We start from the raw sequence: 20,537 nt of genomic DNA, 5'->3' as shown, positions 1-20,537 counted from the left end.
TCCTCTATTGTGTCATCCGGAGATGGATCCAAGGATAAACTGGCACTTTGACTGGATTCAACTATATCCTTCTCTGAATCCAGCAGTTGAAAGGCAAGTGAACACTATGTTGGTACTCCTGGCACAGCCCAGCATCAAGTAGACCTTCTCAGAACTGGAGATGCTGGAGCCCTTGGAGAGAAAGGGCAACAGCTGTCACCCCAGTCTGCTGCAAATGGAAGAGGCATATAGCACAGATACCTCGGTAGACATGATAGGGGCCATGGCTTCCAGAATGCCTTTGACTCTGATGGCTCGGCTCTATGGTATGCTGTGCTGAATCCAGTTCATATACTAAGATGGAAGAGGATGGGGAACAAGATCAAACGGAGGGTGTCCTAGGCACTTCCATCAGTTTGGGATCGTTGCTCATGGCCTCCAGTTCTGCGGCCCTTTGTCAGGTTCTAGGAGTCTTGTGCCTCCAGCATTTGGATTTCATCTTAGCTTTCTTGATGGGAGGTTATGAGGCACCCTGATGCAGACTTGTGGCTTCAGGTGAACCCAGGGCTTTTTTTTCTGGGAAAAGAGGTGGTGGAACTCAAGACCGTACAATGACGTCACTTTGGGTCAACTGGAACAAGGGGGGAGTTTTTAAAAGTTTAAATTGCCCTCGATGAAAACGGTCACATGGCCAGTGGCCCCGCCCCCTGATCTCCAGACAGAGGGGAGTTTAGATTGCCTTCCGCGCCGGCAATCTCAACTCCCCTCTGTCTGGAGATCAGGGGGCAGGGCCACTGGCCATGTGACCATTTTTAAGAGGTGCCAGAACTCTGTTCCACCGCGTTCCCGCTGAAAAAAAGCCCTGGGTGAACGTGAACATCCAGGATGTGTGGATCCCAATGCGAACTGACATGGGTTGGAGTGGACAACAGGGCTCAAGTTGACAGCTCCCTCGACTGGGAACATTTACGATTCCAATCTGAGGTCATATCATGATTGATGGTTCTGGTCTCAACTCCCAGGGATGCAGGGATGTTGGGTCTTAAAGAACTGTGTGCTCTGCTGGGGCAGAACGTTGCTGCCAAGCTGCTGGTGCTGGTCAGTGCGTGCTCTCTTTAAATGAGTATCCTTTAAATGAGTATCTCTCCACAGGCATTTGGAGTAAACAATTGGCAGTGTTTGCAAGTTCCAGGATTATGTCCCTTGTCTAAACGCAGCAGGCAGAAGGGGGAACCATTCCTTTCCATCTTTAGTGCACTTTTTGAAAAGCGCTGTATCAGCCATATTAACACAATTTTTCTTATCTGCCCAAAGGAGAGAAACGGTGGCAAAGAAAAAAGATGAACAAAGAAAAGGATCCATTCGAAAATGCCTACATATGACAGACTGGGCTTTTATATAGTAGCCTTTTATATGGTAGGCTCTTTCAATGCAGTGGAAAAAGAGCACCTGAAGGAAGGGGAGTGACCTCCCGGGAGTGTGGGCTGTTTGGGCAGGAACACAGCCACACCTGCACTTCAAGAGGAAGGGGCGTCCCTTTGAGGACTTTTAAAGCTAAAAAGACCCTCAGCGGTTGGCCTGTACACTTGCAGTCCTGTGTGCCTGCACAGAAGACCAAATATGAACCACACTTCCCCGGTACTCAAATGGCTATTCCTTAGATGTGAATTAATCATCAGCCTCGTGGCAGCAAAAACATCAATTGCTCTAAAATGGAAATTGCAATCTGCTCCAACTATCTCCACATGGCATTTGAAAATATGGGATCATATGATAATGGAAAAGATTTCAGATGGTCTTCTCCGATTTGAAATTTACCCTAAAACAACTGGGTTCATTGAGAAATGGCTCCCATTTCCTGAGCACATTACCAAAAAGGATATCCTACCCCCAAACCCAGTATATCTGAAACTCTTATATAATAAAATTTAGTTATCTTAGCAATATAAGATATCTAGAGTTACTTTCTGTTGTGTGCAATGTTCAGCCGTGGAGTACATACTGGTATCATTAGTAGAATGTTACTGCTCATATCTCTCTCATTTGCAACTTGTTGTGTTAGCATAAACTTAATATGTTTAATTGGCTCTGATAATATGACCTGTTATCTGTAATTCGTTCTCAGATATATTGTAATCATTGAAACGTAATTATGATAGAATCAAAATTTGAAAAAATAATGGCTATTCCTTGCTGAAGATGGCCTTGGTGGTTAAAGATTTGACCAGCTTCACATTTTGTCTTCTGTCTTAAAAATTCCATTTTTGGCACTATCCAAAGCTGCCCTATTTAATGGATTTTCTAGGTATCTTCTGTCACACACAGCAAGAGGCCACTGCACACCGCCACCTTGTCCACTCCTGATCCCAGCTGGGTGAAGGAAGGGAGCAGGCATTGCCGCCTGCTCTGCGCTGACCCCGACCTGGGCTTCCCGCCGCAGTGCGCTCTCCGGAGAGACGGGCTGCCTCATCTGGGCTTCCCTCCACAGCAGCGCCTTCTGCAATGCAGCAGGGTAGGAAGTGCGTTGTCTGGAACACAGTTAGCCTTTCATATGGTAGGATTCTATTTAAATACCAGGAAGGGGCACCGTGTGATGTGCAATTACTTCCCGTCTTTCCAGCACTACTGTTCTTGTATTGATCTTTCAAATGTTGTTCCTTTGTCCTTGCTGCAGTTCCTTCTTCTCGAATTTGAATGGATGAAAAAACAGACAAAGTCTTACCAATGATCTGCGTATAAATCCTTGCGTTGGGAAATGATCTTCCCAGCTAGTTTTTATGAAGAGTGTGGAAACTCAGAAAGCACTTACCCTACTCTTTACCATCATTTTCTCCAATTCTTTACTGATCTCAGCAAATGTTGGCCTCTTATCTGGTTCCTGTTTCCAGCAGCGAAGCATCAGATTGTACCTGTGGGAAATCACAGAATAAGAGACTATTATTAAACAAAGGCTTCTGTTTTTCCTGTTGGGCCAAAGGTCTGCTAAAGGGGGGGCATGATCTCGTCCTCTGGACCTGCAGAAGAACATCCAGTCCCAGAAGTCGACAGCTGCACAAATGGAAGCGGAAATGCAGTGCCAATAGCACCTGAATTCAGTCTCCACGGGCTGCTCCGGTGAGCCCTTCTCACAGTCGCTCCACATGTTTCTTCTTTTATGAGTTCTGCACAGAGCCAACCCATGCTCCATGCGGACAGACATCACCACGGGGATTGGCTTCTATTAGAAAAACAAGCATGTAAACGGGCTCAGAAAGCTGCCTATGGGGGAGGGAAAGCTTCGCTTTTCTCCCAAGCTTTTTCCTCTGCACAAAAGAGTGCAGAAGGGAGACATTTTCCCATTTCTGCTGCTCCACGCGGACATATTTTGTGCACAAGCGGCAGCAGAAAGGAGAGAACTCTCCTTCCTCGCGCTGTTTTTGCATGGGGCAAAAAAGATTGAGAGAAAGGCAGGACCTCTCCCTCACCCGGTGGCAGCTTTCTGAGCCCATTTGCACACTCGCTAGAAGCCAACCCCTGAGGTGATGTGCATCTGCGCAGAGCATAGATTGGCCCTGAGCAGAACTCGTTAAAAAAAAAATAACGTAGTGATTGTCGTTGTACCAGGCATGCAATTCAGCACCAGGCCAAGACATGGCAGGGGAAGGCCCTCTGGCCAGCCTGCAGGCAGGGTTTGTTTTTGTTCAGATGATGGGGGTGAGGGGCCCAGCTCATGGATGTGCATGTTACTGGCTGTTTGTGCTAGGATAAATATGCACAAATGTAACTGGAGTCTTTCGTCTTGGCTCCTGGGAACTGGCCTCAGAAATACCATACATTTGGTCAGGGCTTTTTTTCAGGGGGAACGCAGTGGAACGGAGTTCCGGAACCTCTTGAAAATGGTCACATGGCTGGTGGCCCCGCCCCCTGATCTCCAGACAGAGGGGAGTTTAGATTGCCCTCCGCACCGCTCAGCGGTGCATAGGGCCATCTCAACTCCCCTCTGTCTAGAGATCAGGGGGCGGGGCCACCAGCCATGTGACCATTTTCTCTGAGGGCAACCCAGTGAGTTCCACCACCTCTTTTCCCAGAAAAAAAGCCCTGCATTTGGTAAGGGATGCAGACCCACCCTGCTCCTCCTCTGGCTTTTTCTCTGGGAGGGGGAATGTTGCATAATGGCACTTCTTGGCCTCCGTAGAGAAAGGTTGGATTGTGCTTAACATTATTTTACAACATACGTGACCGCTGCTTCCCCCAACCATCAGAATCCCCAAGTGTTTCTTTACCGTGCAAATCACAAGCTGCTTCTGCATGCCTGGCAGCAGCTTAACCGTAAGGGGTGCCTATGCAGAAAGGAGGACCTAGCAAAGTGTGGATCCTTTCAAGTGATTGCACTTCTTTGTTTCATTCTGAGGACTACTGGCATGCAGAATGTGGGAGGGGCCTTCAGCTTCCTGAACAAATCTGCACTTTTTAAAAAAAAGCGAGCAAGTTTCTAGTTATGAGTATCATGTTATGAGTGAAAATGTGCATGCAATGTCTGCTGAAATCCTAAAAACCAAAGGGGTAGCCAAGTAGAGTTTTCAGGGGTCGGCAGTTGTGCTTCAGTTTTTTGTCTCTCCCCCTTGACTAAGAAGACTAATCATGTCAAATATTAAAAACTGTGCAACTAATGCTTTATTTGCCCAGTACCTATAGGCCACAGAATGAAGCTTTACTTCAGTGCAGGTTTGTTTCTTAATAAGTGAAGGATATAGATCACGCTGCCTACGCTCCTTTCTCAGGAGGGAAAAGGAGAAACATACAGAGGCTGGCAGGTCAGAACAGCCAGGAAGGCTGAACAACAGGCAATATATATGTTCAGATCAGTTTTGGGTTGGTCTCTTTAATTAGAGGATTTGACTCCAGTGGCATCTTAATGACCAACAAGATTCTCAAGGCGTAAGCTTTCACAAGTCAAAGCTCCCTTCTTCAGAGACAGCAAATCCTGCTGTTCTACCACAAGACCAACACGGCTACCTGCCTGAAACTTTTTAATTACAAACCTCTTTTGTTCGCTGTCTTGCAGCTAGCACTCTAGCAACAGAAAGCAAGTTTAGCCAGGATGGCCCAGAAAAGTAAAATAGTAAAGAGTCCAAAGCACCTTTAAGACTAACCAACTTTATTGTAGCATAAGCTTTTGAGAACCACAGCTCTCTTCGTCATCTGAAATGTACTATTTTGCAACTACAGACTAACACATTCAAATCCTCTGGATCTACGGCCAGAAAAGTAAGTCACTATGAAAGTAAAACTGAGGAACATATTGCACACCTCTGAGAGATCTTGTTGAATCAGGAAGATTTCCCCCCTCTCAAAAGACACAGAAAAAGCAGTCCCTGGGGCTTTTTAAACATTACCCTGGCTATGTGGGAGTTGATTTTATGAGAACACCTCCTGTGTGGCCAGGAGAACAATAAATGTTAGAACCAGATGGATGGGGGCTGACTGCATGTGTCCCAACCACAGACTTGGCACTCTGTGGGGGCGGGGGGGCGGGGGGGGGGAGACACAACGCCATGTGGTGCGTCCTGTGCAACTGGACCCAGTCCATGTGGTTGTTTAACTGCAATCCCAGCTGGGGGGGGGGGAAGTGGCTCGTTCCTAGATCGGGTAGTGTTTAAACAACCTCACCTTCATCTCTGAAAAGGCACGGCTCACCCAGAACGTGTTACGATTGAGGGCATCCTAGCGATGAGTGTACTGTTCCTGTCACCTGCTGAGTGCATGATGCACTTTCTTAGGGGTGTATCAGAAAAAAAAGAAAAAGAAACAGTTGGGTCTTCTATTAACCACACTGTCTTCCAGCTCGTACCCTTGTTCCATTTGTATGTCAGTTATATGTCGGATTAGCATGGCAAGGGATGCCCTCTCCATGTTTAATTTTTTTTAAAAAGCAAAACATTCCAGCCTAGTTCTATTAATTGCAATTCAATGCACTGCAGCAGTGAGCAATTAACATTAGACCATAATCAGGGAAGAACAAAGACTTCAGATAATTTCAGTAGACTCTGATTAATGATCCAATATACCGAAACTGCATTGTTCTTGCGCCCATCCACTCCCCACAGAAAGACCCTCCTGGGTGCTGTAAGACAGCAGGGGTCAGCTGACCCCAGTCATCATTCCTGTTTGGGGGCAACTGCCCTTGAGCAAGCTCCTGGAAAACAGCTGTTCGCTCTCCAAGAAGCCTCCAGTATGCATAAGGGTTCTCAGGGGCACAAACATCTATTGGAGGACAACATGACATTTAACACAAGGCATCCCAGAGTCTCTCTACACGAGACATCTGACAGATGAAGAACACGTGTCGGAAGATGCAATGTTAACTGTAAAGAGCAGTTTGAAAAGACAGAGCCAGCGGCAGGGCAAAGGCTTCGCTATACACTGGAGTCATGTGAAGGAGTGGTGAAATGCCAGAAGGGAAACTTCAGCCCATTATACCCTCTCTCCAGGTCCAAGCCCGGTTCCGGAAGGCAGCTCCAGCCCATTTCCATTCCTGGCTGCCCTCTGGTTGCAATCCCACAGTTAGACTGGAGAGGTGAAATTGACAGAGCCTTCAGGGAGGTGAAGATGAAATTGACAAACCATCTGAGGAGTGATCGCCAGCTCTGTCTTTTTAAACTATGCTTCTCGGCTAACATTGCATCTCCCTACACTTGATGAACATGTGCCAAGGTGTCTCATATAGAGACACTCAGAATGGTGAGATTAGAATGTTTGCAGATATATGCGATAGTGTCACATGATCCTGAAAACATTCTAATCCCACCCCTGTTTTTTCCTCATTAGAAGTTATGTACTCACTCTTTGCAAGGCTGAAGGCAGGTGCCTCCAAAATTATGGGTTTTCCTCACTCCCAAGACCTTTCATTAAAGGTGAAGAACAGAATGTCTCTCCACTTGCTGAACACAGAGCTAGCCACCTGCACTGTTGCCAATACATGATAAGACTTTCTGCCTGGTAAAGCCCTAAGATGGAGCTGCTAATCATGTTATTATCAACCAGTGGAATTTGGGTAAGGTTTTTCGATCAACAAAACGTGCAGCTCGAAGGGACTTACATTTCCTCACTGCAGTTTTCTGGCTTCTCCATTCTATAGCCTGTTTTCAAGAGGTTAAACAGTCTTTCAGGAGCAATACCCGGATAAGGATTTCCACCCAGGGTGACAATCTCCCACAGCAGAACTCCAAATGACCACCTGAAAAGAAGAGAGAAATGCATGTACTGGGAGCATCAGGATGTAATGGGTTTATAGGAAAGGTCTCTCCTGTCCCTGTAACTGCATATGAATAAAGAAGGGCAAAATTAAGGTTACAAATGTAAAACTGCATGAAGGTTTCCAGTTTCTATACAATGACATACACAATTGCACATAGAATGGAATGCAGTGATTTTGAATTTTAGGATGTGAAATTCAGTTTTAGGATTATAAAATTTGACTACACTGCAAACAAAGCTTGTTAAATTTTTTAAATTGAAATTTTGCTGAACTGCAATTTGAACCTTCAGGTTTCATTTTGAAAAAAAAAAAAGATTTTTCCAGCTCATAAATAAACGAGGATTAATCAGTCACAAAACACAAAATAGAGAAAGCTAGGCATGGCTGCTCCATGGAAACCAATAGCAGTGAAGTGCTTGGCTGCACATTTCCCTGTTGAATTGGGCGGGGGGGGGGGAGGGTTGAGGTATGCCGAACAGTCATGGCCTCCGTGGCAGGGACTGAATCATCAGGCTTTGCATTTGCAAGCTGTGCTCAACTCCCCGAGATGTCTCTGAAAACCACACGGAAAACCTTTTGGAAACTCACTTCTTTCCCTCCATAGAAGCATTTGCTCCATTTCACAGGTTCTGAGCAACTGACTTCAGCAAGAAATGGCTGCATAAACTGAAAACCACTCATCTCACTTGGTCATATGATGCTTTATCTCTAAAAAACCATGATAACCATAAAACAAAAATCCCTGGCACAGGTTCCTTAGAGCCTGGAATCGTTGCGATAACCTTCCACAATATTTTGAAGCCCGTCTGTTCTCCCTTCATGCTTTTTGCTGTTGTTAATGCCTCCTCCACACCACATTATAATTCTCTCTAGGCTGATGCCAAACAGGTTTTACACTGATTTGGGATTTATTTCTAAAGACCACACTCATTCAAGTAATACATATTTTTATTCTTGCTCCACACACTCCTAATTTTATCCTCAAAATGGTCCTTTGAACCAGTTCAGAGAGAGGAACTGGCTCAATTTCATACAGTAAACTTCCTGGCCAAGCAAAGATTTGAACCCAGTCAGAGGCAGCATGTTGGTCTTTAGCTTTAATTTTCTTTTAAAAGGCAGGGGGCTGTATTCATCCCGGTAATTTTTTCATTTCTTAATGCATTTGTAGTTTTGTTAATCCTGAAAATAAGCCATGTGAGTGACGGAGGCGGTAGGAGAGGTTCTAAGTATTTTAGGAGCATCGTGGATGAATAAATTACCCTGCGGACAGTAGTGTGTGGGCTGGCTCTGCGGAACTGTGAGCCTGAGTTGCAGGAAAGCAAAGCTGTGTGTGTGTGTATTTAGAGGCAGATTGGAAAATACAGTACCTTGCAACAAGCCAAATATGTAGGAACAGCCTTGAAAGACTTCTGGAGGAGGCAAGAAAAGATGGGAAACTACAGTTGTGCTCACAACAAGCATGATATTTTCGAAAGCCTCCATTAAATTTGACAAAAGTAGTAAAATGCTTGGTGGCACATCCAGTTGCAGTTTATAGTGAGACCGTAGGGTCTTCAAGGCAAGAGGCATTCAGAGGTGGTCTGCCATTGCCTGCCTCTGCATAGTGGCCTCAGACTTCCTTGGAGGTCCCCCATCCAAGTACTAACCAGGGCTGACCCCGCTTAGCTTCCAAGAACTGACAAGATCAGGCTAGCCTGGGCCATCCAGTTCAGGACAGTAAAATGCTCACCAAATTGAAAATGTGTACGGAAATGCAGCCATGCCACGTGGGCTTTAGCTGCGTGGCTGGGCGAGTGCTAGCGGAGCCTCACCGCTGTAGGCCACATCCATTCTTGACCCTTGGCTTCCATGACTGTGGAGCATGGTGGTCTTTGCTACTTGGTTGCTAAGCATGAAAATAGGGCTGAGAGGACAATGCAGGGGTAGTGAAATGGCTCCTGTGGATATCACAAATGCTCTTTCTGGCTCCCTAATGCAGCCATATTCCCCTGTAGGGAAAGATCGTCTTGGAAAAGGGTCCTCTTACTATAGCAAAGGTCTTCAGTCGAGGACATTACACTCAGCTTTGTCAGCTTTCCCTCCTTTTTTTTCCTGCTCAGAAAAGGATACCAGAACAGTAACTTGAATCCTCTCTGCACTGTGTGCGCCTCAGGCCCGTTCATTGCTATAATTTAAACCTCAGGTATCTGGTATAAACATGTAAGTAGTTCCTTGCCAAAAATGTATCTAGTCCAGGCTTTGGTTTCCGAGTGTGACCAGCCAATGTCTCTGAGGGCTCACAGACGTGGCGAAAAGGCAAAATATACCCGTCGTTCCCGGGAACTGGTACACGTAAGTGCTAAAGGGAAGGTCTGTGGTCCCGTGGCAGAGCATGTGCTTCGCATACAGGAAGTCCCAGGCCCAACTCTCCAGTAAAAGGATCTTGGGTTGCCACTGCCAATCAGAGGAGAGAACACTGAGCTAGATGGACCAATAGGAACGGCCCACATTATGAAGTATACCATTTTGTCTTCAAACCTGGAGGTTCCATAAGCTCAAGTTGACTGATGAGCCCAGGCCACCAACAGTGCATTAGACAATGATTACCAACAACAATTCAAAACTATTGTTTGGGTCTAATAGTGTATCACTGCTAACTGGACGTTTAGCATTCATCTCCCAAGAGTCATGGAGTGGAACAAAGCCAGAGGTGAAGCAAACAAGCAGGTCAAAGCAGATCTCCAGATCAGTGCACAAAAAATGACCGGGTCTGACAGCTATTTGTTTAAATATAAAATATACCGACTTACACATCGCTTTGTGTTGTATAGATATGATCAAAGAGAGATTCTATTGCCATCCATTTGACAGGTATCCGGCCCTAGAGGAAGAAGAAAGATTACTGCTTTTTGGTGAGCTTGAGTATGGCTTCTCATGTCACACCTGACACGGACATTTCACTTCTGCCACATTTATCTTGTACAAATTGACAACCCCTCCCCCGTGACGTTTCTCCGAGAGTAACTGCCTTTTCCTTCACATGGATATCAGCAATACATATTTTGAGAAAGGTACAAGTTGTACCACCAATATATTGGTGTGGGGAGGGGTGTGTGTGAAGAGCTTGTGAGGAAATGGTGGAATCACTGAGTTTGGCATATCAGAATGCAGAGTGATGAAATCTCATTTCTTCCCCACAATGACGGAAAGTTTTCTGAGTTTTTAAATAAATGTTTTCTGTACAATCACAAAGGCTAGAAACTTTATTTAAAAACAAACGTGTTTTCATAAAGGTGTGATCAGTTCAACAAACTGTGTGTGTTTTTAGTATGTAGCATTGATTTAAAATACAATTTTGTACAATTTGTGTTAAGTGGTTGTAGGCTATTAATGTTATTATCATAAGCCATTTAACTGGGCATCCATTTGGGTGGGAAGATAAGATGTAGCTTAAACAAAAAGACAGAGAAAGGTGAGAAACATCCCGCAATCTTTGGTCACATTGCAACACTGTTATGGGAGAAGCAATCCACCAAAATATAAAATCTTCTTTGACTATAGACTATATATATAAGATTGAAAAAGGTAAATATTTATAAAGCATATCTTAAATTTTGAAGTCTGATCCTGTTACAATTAAGGAACCAGTCTTCATTCAATAGAACAGGCTTCACATTAAATTTTGACTGCACAATTCTAAAAATAAAACACTGAGTACTGTTAAAAACATTTCTAATAAAACAGAAGCATTACTGGCAGCTGACGGTAGTTCACCGAGGTGAGCAAAATGCAGGGCTTTTTTTCAGGGGGAACGCGGGGGAACGGAGTTCCGGAACCTCCTGAAAATGGTCACATGGCTGGTGGCCCCGCCCCCTGATCTCCAGACAGAGGGGTGTTGAGATTGCCCTCCGCGCCGTGGGTTGAGGGCAACCCAGTGAGTTCCACCACCTCTTTTCCCAGAAAAAAAGCCCTGGCAAAATGTAATTGGTTTAAAGGGACAGCAACCAGCCAAACTGGCAGACAATGGATGGCAATCACATGGCAAAACCCTTGGTGTGTGGAATGGGGTGGGAGTGCATGATTTTGTGCAAACCTCTAAAAAATTGCTCTTTTTAAATTGGGATCTGAATCTTTGTCTATACTCCAGTTCAGAGATCCAGAGGAGTTAGCCGTGTTAGTCTGTAGTAGCAAAATCAAAAAGAGTCCAGTAGCACCTTTAAGACTAACCAATTTTATTGTAATATAAGCTTTCGAGAATCACAGTTCTCTTCGTCAGATGCATGGAGGACAAAAAGAAACTGGTCAGATATAGAGGAGGAGAGGGGAGGGCGGAGTAGATGCAAACAGCTCCTTCTGATATGGAGATGCAAACAGCTCCTTCTGATATGGAAATCAGTTTGCTTCTGTTGAGGAAATCAGTTACCTCTGATAATGAGATAACCATTCATAGTCCCTATTCAGTCCCAGCTTGACAGAGTCAAATTTACATATGAATTCCAATTCAGCAGCTTCCCGTTGGATTTTATTTTTGAAAGGTTTCTGTTGAACTACAGTGACCTTTAAGTCTTTGATGGAATGTCCTGGTAGACTGAAGTGTTCTCCCACTGGTTTCTGGACGTTGCCATTTCTAATGTCAGATTTGTGTCCATTTATTCTTTTGCATAGAGGTTGGCTGGTTTGTCCAATGTACAGAGCAGATGGACATTGTTGGCACATGAGGGCATATATCACATTGGAGGATGAGCAGCTGTAAGAGCCAGAGACAGTGTAGTTGATGCCATTGGGTCCTGTAATTGTATTCCCTGAGTAGATATAAGGGAAGAGCTGGCATCTGGGTCTGTTGCAGGGCCTGGTACCTGTGCTGGTGACTCTGCTAGCCGATTCATGATTGAAAGTGAGAAGTTGTTTAAGCTTGGGGGGCAGTCTGTAGGCAAGGAGAGGCCAAACTAGATATGACGTTCAATCACATGAAAAAATGTCTGAAGGCCAGCTTCTCTAATGGGAGAGATGATTTTCAGAGCAGAAGTAGCATGTGTATCCATGGGGTGGGGGGTGGGGGGGTGGGAGAGGATTCTTAACCTGTCTCTGCTCACTGCGTTGTCATTACAACTCTCCAAAGAGGACTTAAGTGGGCTTTTTTCTCAGGGGCAATCTGTATTCTCAAGCTTCCAGGGTTTGCAGTGCCACATTGGGTCACGTGGTTAAACAGACCCAGCTCCCTGTCTATTTCCAATGACAGCTGGTGGCTCCTGAGATCCCATTCTATAGTGAGCAGAAGTCTGTATGCAGGTACTCCTATTTTAAGTAGGGCTGCACCTTAGGCAATGTTTTAAAAATAAGTCAGCGTCTCTGTTCTCTGGCTGAAAATAGCGATCGCAACATACTGAGGCTGGTGGTTTCCTTGGAACCTGTCAAACCTCCTGAGCAATAAAATCAGTTGCAGATATCAGTGACTCTATGCCCTACCTTGCTGCGCTTGACGTAGGAGTCCTCCTCATAAACATCACGTGACAGACCGAAATCAGAAATCTTCATCTTACGCCCTTCTGCTACCAACACGTTTCTGGCTGCTAAATCTCGATGTACAAGCTTTGGAAAAAGAACAGAAGACAGTAACCATCACATCAGTTTCTCTGAGGACCAGAAAGGTCCTTAGAGAAGCTAAGCAGGGAGGCGGCACCATACCTTCATTTCAGCCAGATACTGCATCCCACGAGATATCTGCCAGGCAAATGAGATGAGGTCTCCCATGGTCAAGGCCCGCTCATCCGGATTATCCAAGTAGCTGGAATTCCTATTGGCATCGCTGCCCACGTAACTGGGCCCCACTTTCCGGCTTTCCCTCAGAAAACTGCGCAAGGAGCCATATTTGGCATATTCAACTATTAAATACAAAGGCCCTGAGGTAAATAAAGAAAAAAAAATCATAAGTACAATTGGGTCAACTTGCTTGCAAGAATCAGATGATATGTCTGCTTTAAAAACAATCAATAAGTATTCCCTATGAAAAGCTGAGTGGGGTACAAGGCCAGAAGCACTGAGGGCTTCTACAGTCCGTTAGATAAGACACCTGCAGCTTCAATGAGCCTGTGAAAGCAAAGCAGTTATGGCACTGGCAATATGGCATCAAGTTATAGCATGAGACATTGGTTCAGAACAACAGGTCAGCATCAAATAATGGCATGGATGGGGCACAGACATGATACCTGGTCTGAATAGTGACCTCACAGAAAAAGCACACACTGGAAAGAGATGAGACATGCTTATTTCTGGAAAGATGCCTTTGGGTGACACACTGATTAATGGAGCAGCACAGTATTTCTTCTAGAGTCAAAGTGAAAATCTGTGACGTTTTTAATTTTTATAGGATATTTTGTGCACATCTTCATGCAAATTGGTTTGCTTGAAAAACCAACAGAAAGAGTTCAGTTTAAAAGGCATGCATTACATTTGGCAGCCTGTGGCAATTCTCACAGTATCTTTCTATTTCCTGCACACTAATTAGGTACGGCATTTTAAAGCTTTCAAGTGCATGCGTTCACAAAAAGGGTCTTGACATTTCAGTCCATTAGCAAGCTCTTCCTCAGAGCCTCCCGCATGAATCATCTCGGCAGGGCAACAATGTGGAATTTGCAAAGCTCTTACAACTTAAAACATACCAGGGTGGATACTAAGAATCACACACAGGAGAAGAATCATGGAATGGATCTCTTTCTCTGGCCCCTACAACTCTCTGCCCCTTTTGAAAGCTGCTCCTGGGGGGCTACAGTACCCTCGGAAGCAAACTGGGAGGGCTGCAGAAGGGGATTTAAATCTAGATCCATACAAACTTTACAGAAGGGGTCATCAGCAGAATCTGCCCTGTAACATTTTTTACTCTGTTTTGTAGAAACATTTGTTCAAGAGTAAGAGGAGGGGATTTCTGCCAATTTCCCCTTCTTAACTACAACCCAAGACAGAAGTTCTCCTATTCTGCAGCATCTGATTCAATTCCTAAGAGCCTCCTGAAACCTCAAGAGCAGCTTGGAGAGAGGGCAGGGGGTTGCATTCCTGTAAAGGAGGAAGAGACTTGTTCCATGAATTCTTCCTGTGTATGATACATAGGATGGATCTCTTCAACTTAACAGAAATGCTCAGCCCAGAAGCAAACACGACGCCCAGCATTTAACCCTCATGCACCAATTTTACACAAGGATGCTAACACAGGATTTAAATCTAGATCCATACAAACTTTATTTGAGGTGATAAAATGATGAATAAAACGAAATTTTATGCTGGAATAATTTAAATTCTATATCTACAAAAAAGGATTTTTTCAATCCACACGTATTGTGCAAAGTAATCAAATCTGCACATACTTGATAATTTTGCAAAAAAAAATTGTTTGCTTTTGATAATTATGTGGACCCCAATGCTTCACCCCTGACCCCAGGCAGACCTGTTAAGCTGCACCCCCCTGATTTCTGCTATCTCAGTTGGCAATGCTAATAGCTATACACTTTCAGACCTATATCTGCCTCCGTAAAGGTTGGGGTTTTTTTTCAAAGGGGGTAAAGTCCCAGGTAGTGGATTTATCAGTCCAGTAGCAAATTTTGCAGGGTATTCCTGACAGCTGTGCCAAAAGTAAACATTTTCCCCCAAGGTTATATTTACCCGGTGCTTATAGGAACATATAGTTGAATATCGTGAACTAGGCATTCCAGATAACAATTAGATTATCTTGCACTGGGCCACACCCTCCAACAAGGCAAAATTATGAATTATGGATCAGCTCCTTAATTTCAGCAAAATCAGCAAAATTTCCTTAAAATATGAAACTGGTGCTATGGAACAATGATCACTATCAAAGGTAATCCAACAAATGGCACACCGTTAATATGCCCACCTAATTGAATCTTGTATATCCTGCACCCTTAATGGCAACAAGTGACACAGTCTTCATGGTAAGAGACACACCACCAAGATCTCCCCAATGGATACTCAGTTTCCAAGCAGACAGGTGCCTGATTTTGACTGGGACCACAGCACAAGGGGAGAAGGAGCTTTAAGCCTCTTCCTTGAGCCATTTCCCCAACCATTAAGGAAACCTGCCAGGCTATGGATGACAGGACACTGCAGACAGATCTCTGGCCCATTTGCAGTAGAGTGCAGTAACAGCAGAGACCAGTAGATAGCCACCTGTAAGCTTGAGAAACAGTTAAAACACTAACAAAGAGCAAATCAAAGTACATCAAGCCTCTGTTTACAAATACTGGCATCCAGCATCAAGCACTGAGCAGTAGAATCAAAATTGGCATGGATGGCTGGGCAGAGACATATGTGACAAAACCCATTGTCACACCCTCTGTGGTCTCTGACTGGGTGCCCGGCTCCTTTCCATGGGGGGAAGGGTTCCCAGTGGTTCTTCCTTGGCCTCGGGAGGGTTTCCTTATCCCTTAGTCCTGGCCTTTTTTTGCAGAGAGTGTCCCTGCATGAATTCCTCACACCACCGTGCCTTCCACCTTTTTGGTGCCATCTGCTTCCCTGATTAGCCTGTAGTCTTGCAAGGAATCTCTCTCTATGGCCAATCTCCAGGCCTTCCCTCAGCTGATGGTCCCTTGGCTTCTTCGACCTGTACTGGGCCTTCTGCGGAGCATTCTGCCCCATAGTTCCCCCTGATCTTGCTAGATCCGTGTGAGTCTCTCCTGCCCTGCCACTTGCGAGATCTCCCCAAGCCTGGGCCTTTGGAGGTTCTTGCTGGGTTGCCTCCACCTGAGACCTGCCCTGTGCCACACCACTTCCTCCTTGCCTGGGCCTCTTTGGGCCTCCACAGGCCCCCTCCTGCCCTTCCCCTTGTTGGCCCATTGCCAGCCTTCAAAGGCCCCAGAGACTGGGTCAGGCACCACGCCTCCATCAGCAACGGTGTCCCACTTTTGGCCTGGCCATATTTACTTCTGCGTTGACCACAATATCTTGCTGCCTCATGAGGCCACTCAGCTGGCCACACCCATCAGTGCATGCGGGGCCCTCAACAGTGTGAACAGCAGCTCCACGGAATCATTTTAGATCCAGAAAACCGCATGGGACAGGGATTAAACCCTATCTCCTCACATTCCATGGTCCTGATCCAAATTGGACCCCACACCCCTAGGAGTTCCCAGCAGGGAACACACAGTACAAGTCTCATAAAAGGTCCTCTAGGGCAGACCCAGACATGACTGTGTAATGTTAAGCCCATACAGAAAGTTCGTAAATAAGCTCTTTCATCAAGCCATTTGTAGGACCAGGCAAATAACGGATTCCAGTTGAACCACAAAGCTTCCTGAGTGACCTCACTCAGTCTTAATTCACAGGACCCTCTTGAGGATAAAATGGGAGACCCCCTCCCCACATACACCACCCTGGATGTAGAGGAAGGGCACAACACAACTCTGATTTATACATCACCCTCCTTCCAGCCTACGCCGGAAATGTCAAGTTCTCTGAGGCCTGGCGAGCGTGCACATGGGATGTGCCACTGGCAAGTGGCCAGACTCCCCACTCCCTAGAGGGGAGGCAGCCCGCCAACGCCTCCCCCAGCCCGCCAGGCCTGGGGGTGCCACCGGCGAGCGGCCACACACCCCGCCCCCTAGAGGCCCTCATGAGGATAAAATGGGAGACCCCCACATACACCACCCTGGATATAGAGGAAGGGCACAATACAACTGTGATTTATACCTCCAAGGAAATTATTCAAAGAGATGCTTTGTTAAAATGATAGCAACTGTAGACTATACTACTGCGTACAGTCTACTATTGTAAGTATACATCTACTGGTTGTTTCTACATCATTTAATGTGTCATGTCAAATTGCTTGTTTGTTTCAGCACTGTTACAGCTCTGTATCAGATTTCTGATGGTTTTCAAGATTTCTGCAATCTACATCCTATTGTACTGTTTTTTGAACGTCCCCAGCTGTTGATCGTATTGAATTGCACTGTGTAATCCACCTTGAGTCTCAGTGAGAAAGGTGGAATATAAATAATGTAAGCAAACAAATAAATAAATAAAAGAGAGATGGTGAAATAGACAGCTGGACAGACAGACATCTGTTCCTTTGCACTAACTATTTCTGCAGCCAATTTTCAACTATTCTGTTTATTGAAGGTTTTCCTTACTTCTGAAATAAAGGCTACCATACAATTAACTAAATAAAAAGAGGGGGAGGGACAAAATGAAAAGATGAACACTAAAGGAAAACAATACCCAAGGACTGTATTTTAAGTAACAGGAAGCATACGAAATAATTACCTACTGCAGCATTTCTCAGTCTTTTGACCGCTGCAGCATACTTTTTTCTGAAACCAATCTGGAAGCACCTCACAAGCTTTACTTGTAGAGTATGTAAGAATAAAAACTACCTACTTTGTGTTTTGCATGAGGTATACTTCTGGTTTCAACTGGGTAAGAAAGCACAAGGTGACGAGTGGAGGCAGCAGAAGTTTAATGTGCTATTTGGAGATTTCCTGTGACTTGGAATAGGACTTCTTTTTAAAAAGGAAAATGGAATCCTTTTAGACTCATAACTGTGATGAAGAATTTCCAAGATGCTTCTGTATTTTATTCCAAAGGACCTACATCAGTAACACTGAAATCCGAAGCAGGGTCACTCCAGTCTAAGTCCATTGAAACGGGCTTAGAACGGAGTGACTCTGCTTAGATTTCCACTGTAAATGTAGGCCCAACAAAATCAAACTACACCTGCACTGAAGTTCTCAATTTAACTGGTCAGCGTTGAAATGCATTGGAGTTATTAGTTATCAAGTGGTGTTGATTTTTTATTTCAACTCTGTTCCCCGATCCCTGCCTCCACCCTCTCATAATTTTGGTTTGCATCTGTTTTCTTGGCTTACACAGCTAATAGCTCTTATATTCATAAATTTTTAAGTGCTTAGGTCTTTCTGGATGTAATGGCAAAATTCATTTGACAGACTTGTGCATATTTAAAGACGCTTGAAGCTTCTATGCTCAACAATAATTAATCGGCGTAATAAACTGATTATGGATAGGCTGAGTCATCCTTCTGGCCATGTCTTCTCGGAGATCAGGTAATTTCCCTGGTCAAAGATGCAATGGAATTACTACATCATACCTGATGCAAAGACACGGGGAAATTACTTGCCATAACATAGCAATAAATCATGCAGAGATGCATGCCCTCCTTTAATGGCCTGACCTCTTTCTTTTCGTGGCATGTGCTAGCATTATTCTTGTAGAACATCTCAGAGACCCACCAGATTACCAGGGTGTGAGCTTTCAAGAATCAAAGCTCCCTTCAGCAAACGCTGGAAATCCCCGACCCTGGTCTCTAAGGTGCTACTGGACCCAAATCTTGCTCTTCTACTACTGGCCAACATGGCTACTCACCTGAAATTATCTCCAGGTTCTTACTGAGTTACTGACCCACTTTTTGCTCCCACCATCAACTCCATGAATCCCTAGCACTTACCATCCTGGCTGCAAGCTCCATAGAGTTTGATGACATGTGGATGGTTGACCTGTTTCAAAAGATTGAACTCCGAAAGCAGATCTCTCAGTTCGCTCTGGGAAGCATTTTCTGCAGAACAGGGCAATAAAGGAGAGGCAGTTAGTTAAGTGGGTGTGGAAAGATATGAGATCACCTTATTAGGAAAGGAGTATTAGGAAAGGCCTGATTTTGTCAGATCTTGGAAACTAAGCATGGCCGGTACTTGGAAGGGAGACCACCAAGGAAGACCTGGCAGAGGAAAGCCATGGCAAACCACCTCTGCTTCTCACTTGCCTTGAAAACTCCTGGCTGGGGTAGCCATAAGTTGGCTGCGACTTGCCAGCATACACATACATAAACGGTTACATTTCCCCATAATATTACAATATTCACAGATGAGCATCTTTCTATTACTTGGCCATCTTTAATGCTTATTTGCTGCAAATTAGCATGCTATACAGTTTGTGGGAAGCCACAGCTAGTTTTTTATGTGACGATTACTAATGTAAAGTGACTACATGGTCATTTTTCATTGGAACAGCTATTTATTTACATACTTTTAATATTTATTCCCTGCTGTTCCTTTCTGAAAACGAACTCCAAGGTGGCTAAAAGCGCAACTTTTGTTTCACTAAGACAGGTGCAGCCTGTCTGCTGAAATCCTCACTTCTATTCACCTAGAAAAGAAATAGGGACCTTTTCCTTCTTTTCTAACCCATTCAGAGTTACTTGTCCTAACATCTAATTAGCACAAAGCTTGACACTGTGAGGTCACCAATGAGGTCAACAGTCCCTGATAGCTGTTGAGGTCCTTGAGGTAAAATAGCCCCCATAAAGTTGTTGGGGGTCCCTGAGTCTTCTCTTCCTGAGGGTTTTGACTCACTCAGGGATGGCAGACCGTTTCTCTACCACAGAGCATAACAAGTGGACCAGAGAAGAAACAAGAAACACATCATTGGGGTAGAAGAGACCATAGTAGGAAAGGTGTTTTGACAGATTCCAGAGGAAAGAAACAGATCTGTCCAATGTTGTCTGACAAACTGGTGAGTCAAGCAACAATAAGGACTTCTAAGAGTGTTGAAGAAAGATTTTCTTTAGGAAACAGGTATGGAAACTCCTGTCAATATGGCTTGAGGGACTGAAAATGGCTCCCTTGAATTTCAGACAGGATTCACAGGAGTCAAACGACAGTTCTCTATGAAGAGAAAATTAAGCAAGCATGTTTCATTTTATGCGTGGCAGCTTCCTTTTCTAGAAATGTACTTGGTCTGTATTTATTAAGTGGCCTCAGAATTGACAATTTTTAAAAAAATTTTGTGAGAGGATAAAATAGAGGGATATCAACTAAGGTGAGCAGTTAATAGGACAAAAAATAAACTAACCATGTGTGCTGGAATCCATTCCTTATGTTTTTGGAAACTGATCCTACTAGCTCAACTAGATTCCTCAACTAGCATGCCCTGTTGGCAGTTGGTTGCCCTAACAACTCCTGATGTTTCAGTTCCAACATTCTGCTATGGAATAAAATGCAAGAACTGTATGGTGGGTGTAGCTCCATGTGTTGTTACCCATCCTTCAAAGTGGGTGAGTTATTTGATGGTTTGGGATGTTGGGCTGGTTTAGCAAAAGGAAATGGACAGAGCAAACAAACACATTTCAGGAACTCAAACAGTAACACTGAAGCAGTAAAAAAGAGCATGAGATCAGTAGAACCTATAAAACTAACAACATTTGTGGTAGGGTATGAGCTTTTGTGAGTCACAGCTCACTTTTTCAGATTACTGAAGTGACACTGAAGTGACCCAACTGAAAGTATTCTCTGGTTATCATCATCATCATCATCATTTATTATTATTA

General features: G+C 44.5%; 1 protein-coding gene across 1 annotated transcript in view; it reads right to left on the bottom strand.

Annotated features, from left to right (window-relative positions):
• RET (ret proto-oncogene) overlaps window positions 1-20,537 on the bottom strand; it is a 188,155-nt gene that overhangs the window by 8,834 nt on the left and 158,784 nt on the right. The window contains exons 13-18 of the mRNA XM_054982760.1: window positions 18,663-18,770; window positions 12,881-13,095; window positions 12,662-12,784; window positions 10,006-10,076; window positions 7,058-7,195; window positions 2,789-2,888 (exon numbers count right to left, since the gene is read on the bottom strand). Of these exons, the coding sequence (XP_054838735.1) occupies window positions 2,789-2,888; window positions 7,058-7,195; window positions 10,006-10,076; window positions 12,662-12,784; window positions 12,881-13,095; window positions 18,663-18,770 (755 nt within the window). The remainder of the gene's footprint in view (window positions 1-2,788; window positions 2,889-7,057; window positions 7,196-10,005; window positions 10,077-12,661; window positions 12,785-12,880; window positions 13,096-18,662; window positions 18,771-20,537) is intronic.

Source organism: Eublepharis macularius, chromosome 6, assembly GCF_028583425.1.
Source record: "Eublepharis macularius isolate TG4126 chromosome 6, MPM_Emac_v1.0, whole genome shotgun sequence".
Classification (NCBI taxonomy): Eukaryota; Metazoa; Chordata; class Lepidosauria; order Squamata; family Eublepharidae; genus Eublepharis; species Eublepharis macularius.
The sequence above is the reverse complement of the archived record's forward strand: the minus strand, read 5'-3'. Positions and strand labels throughout refer to the sequence as shown.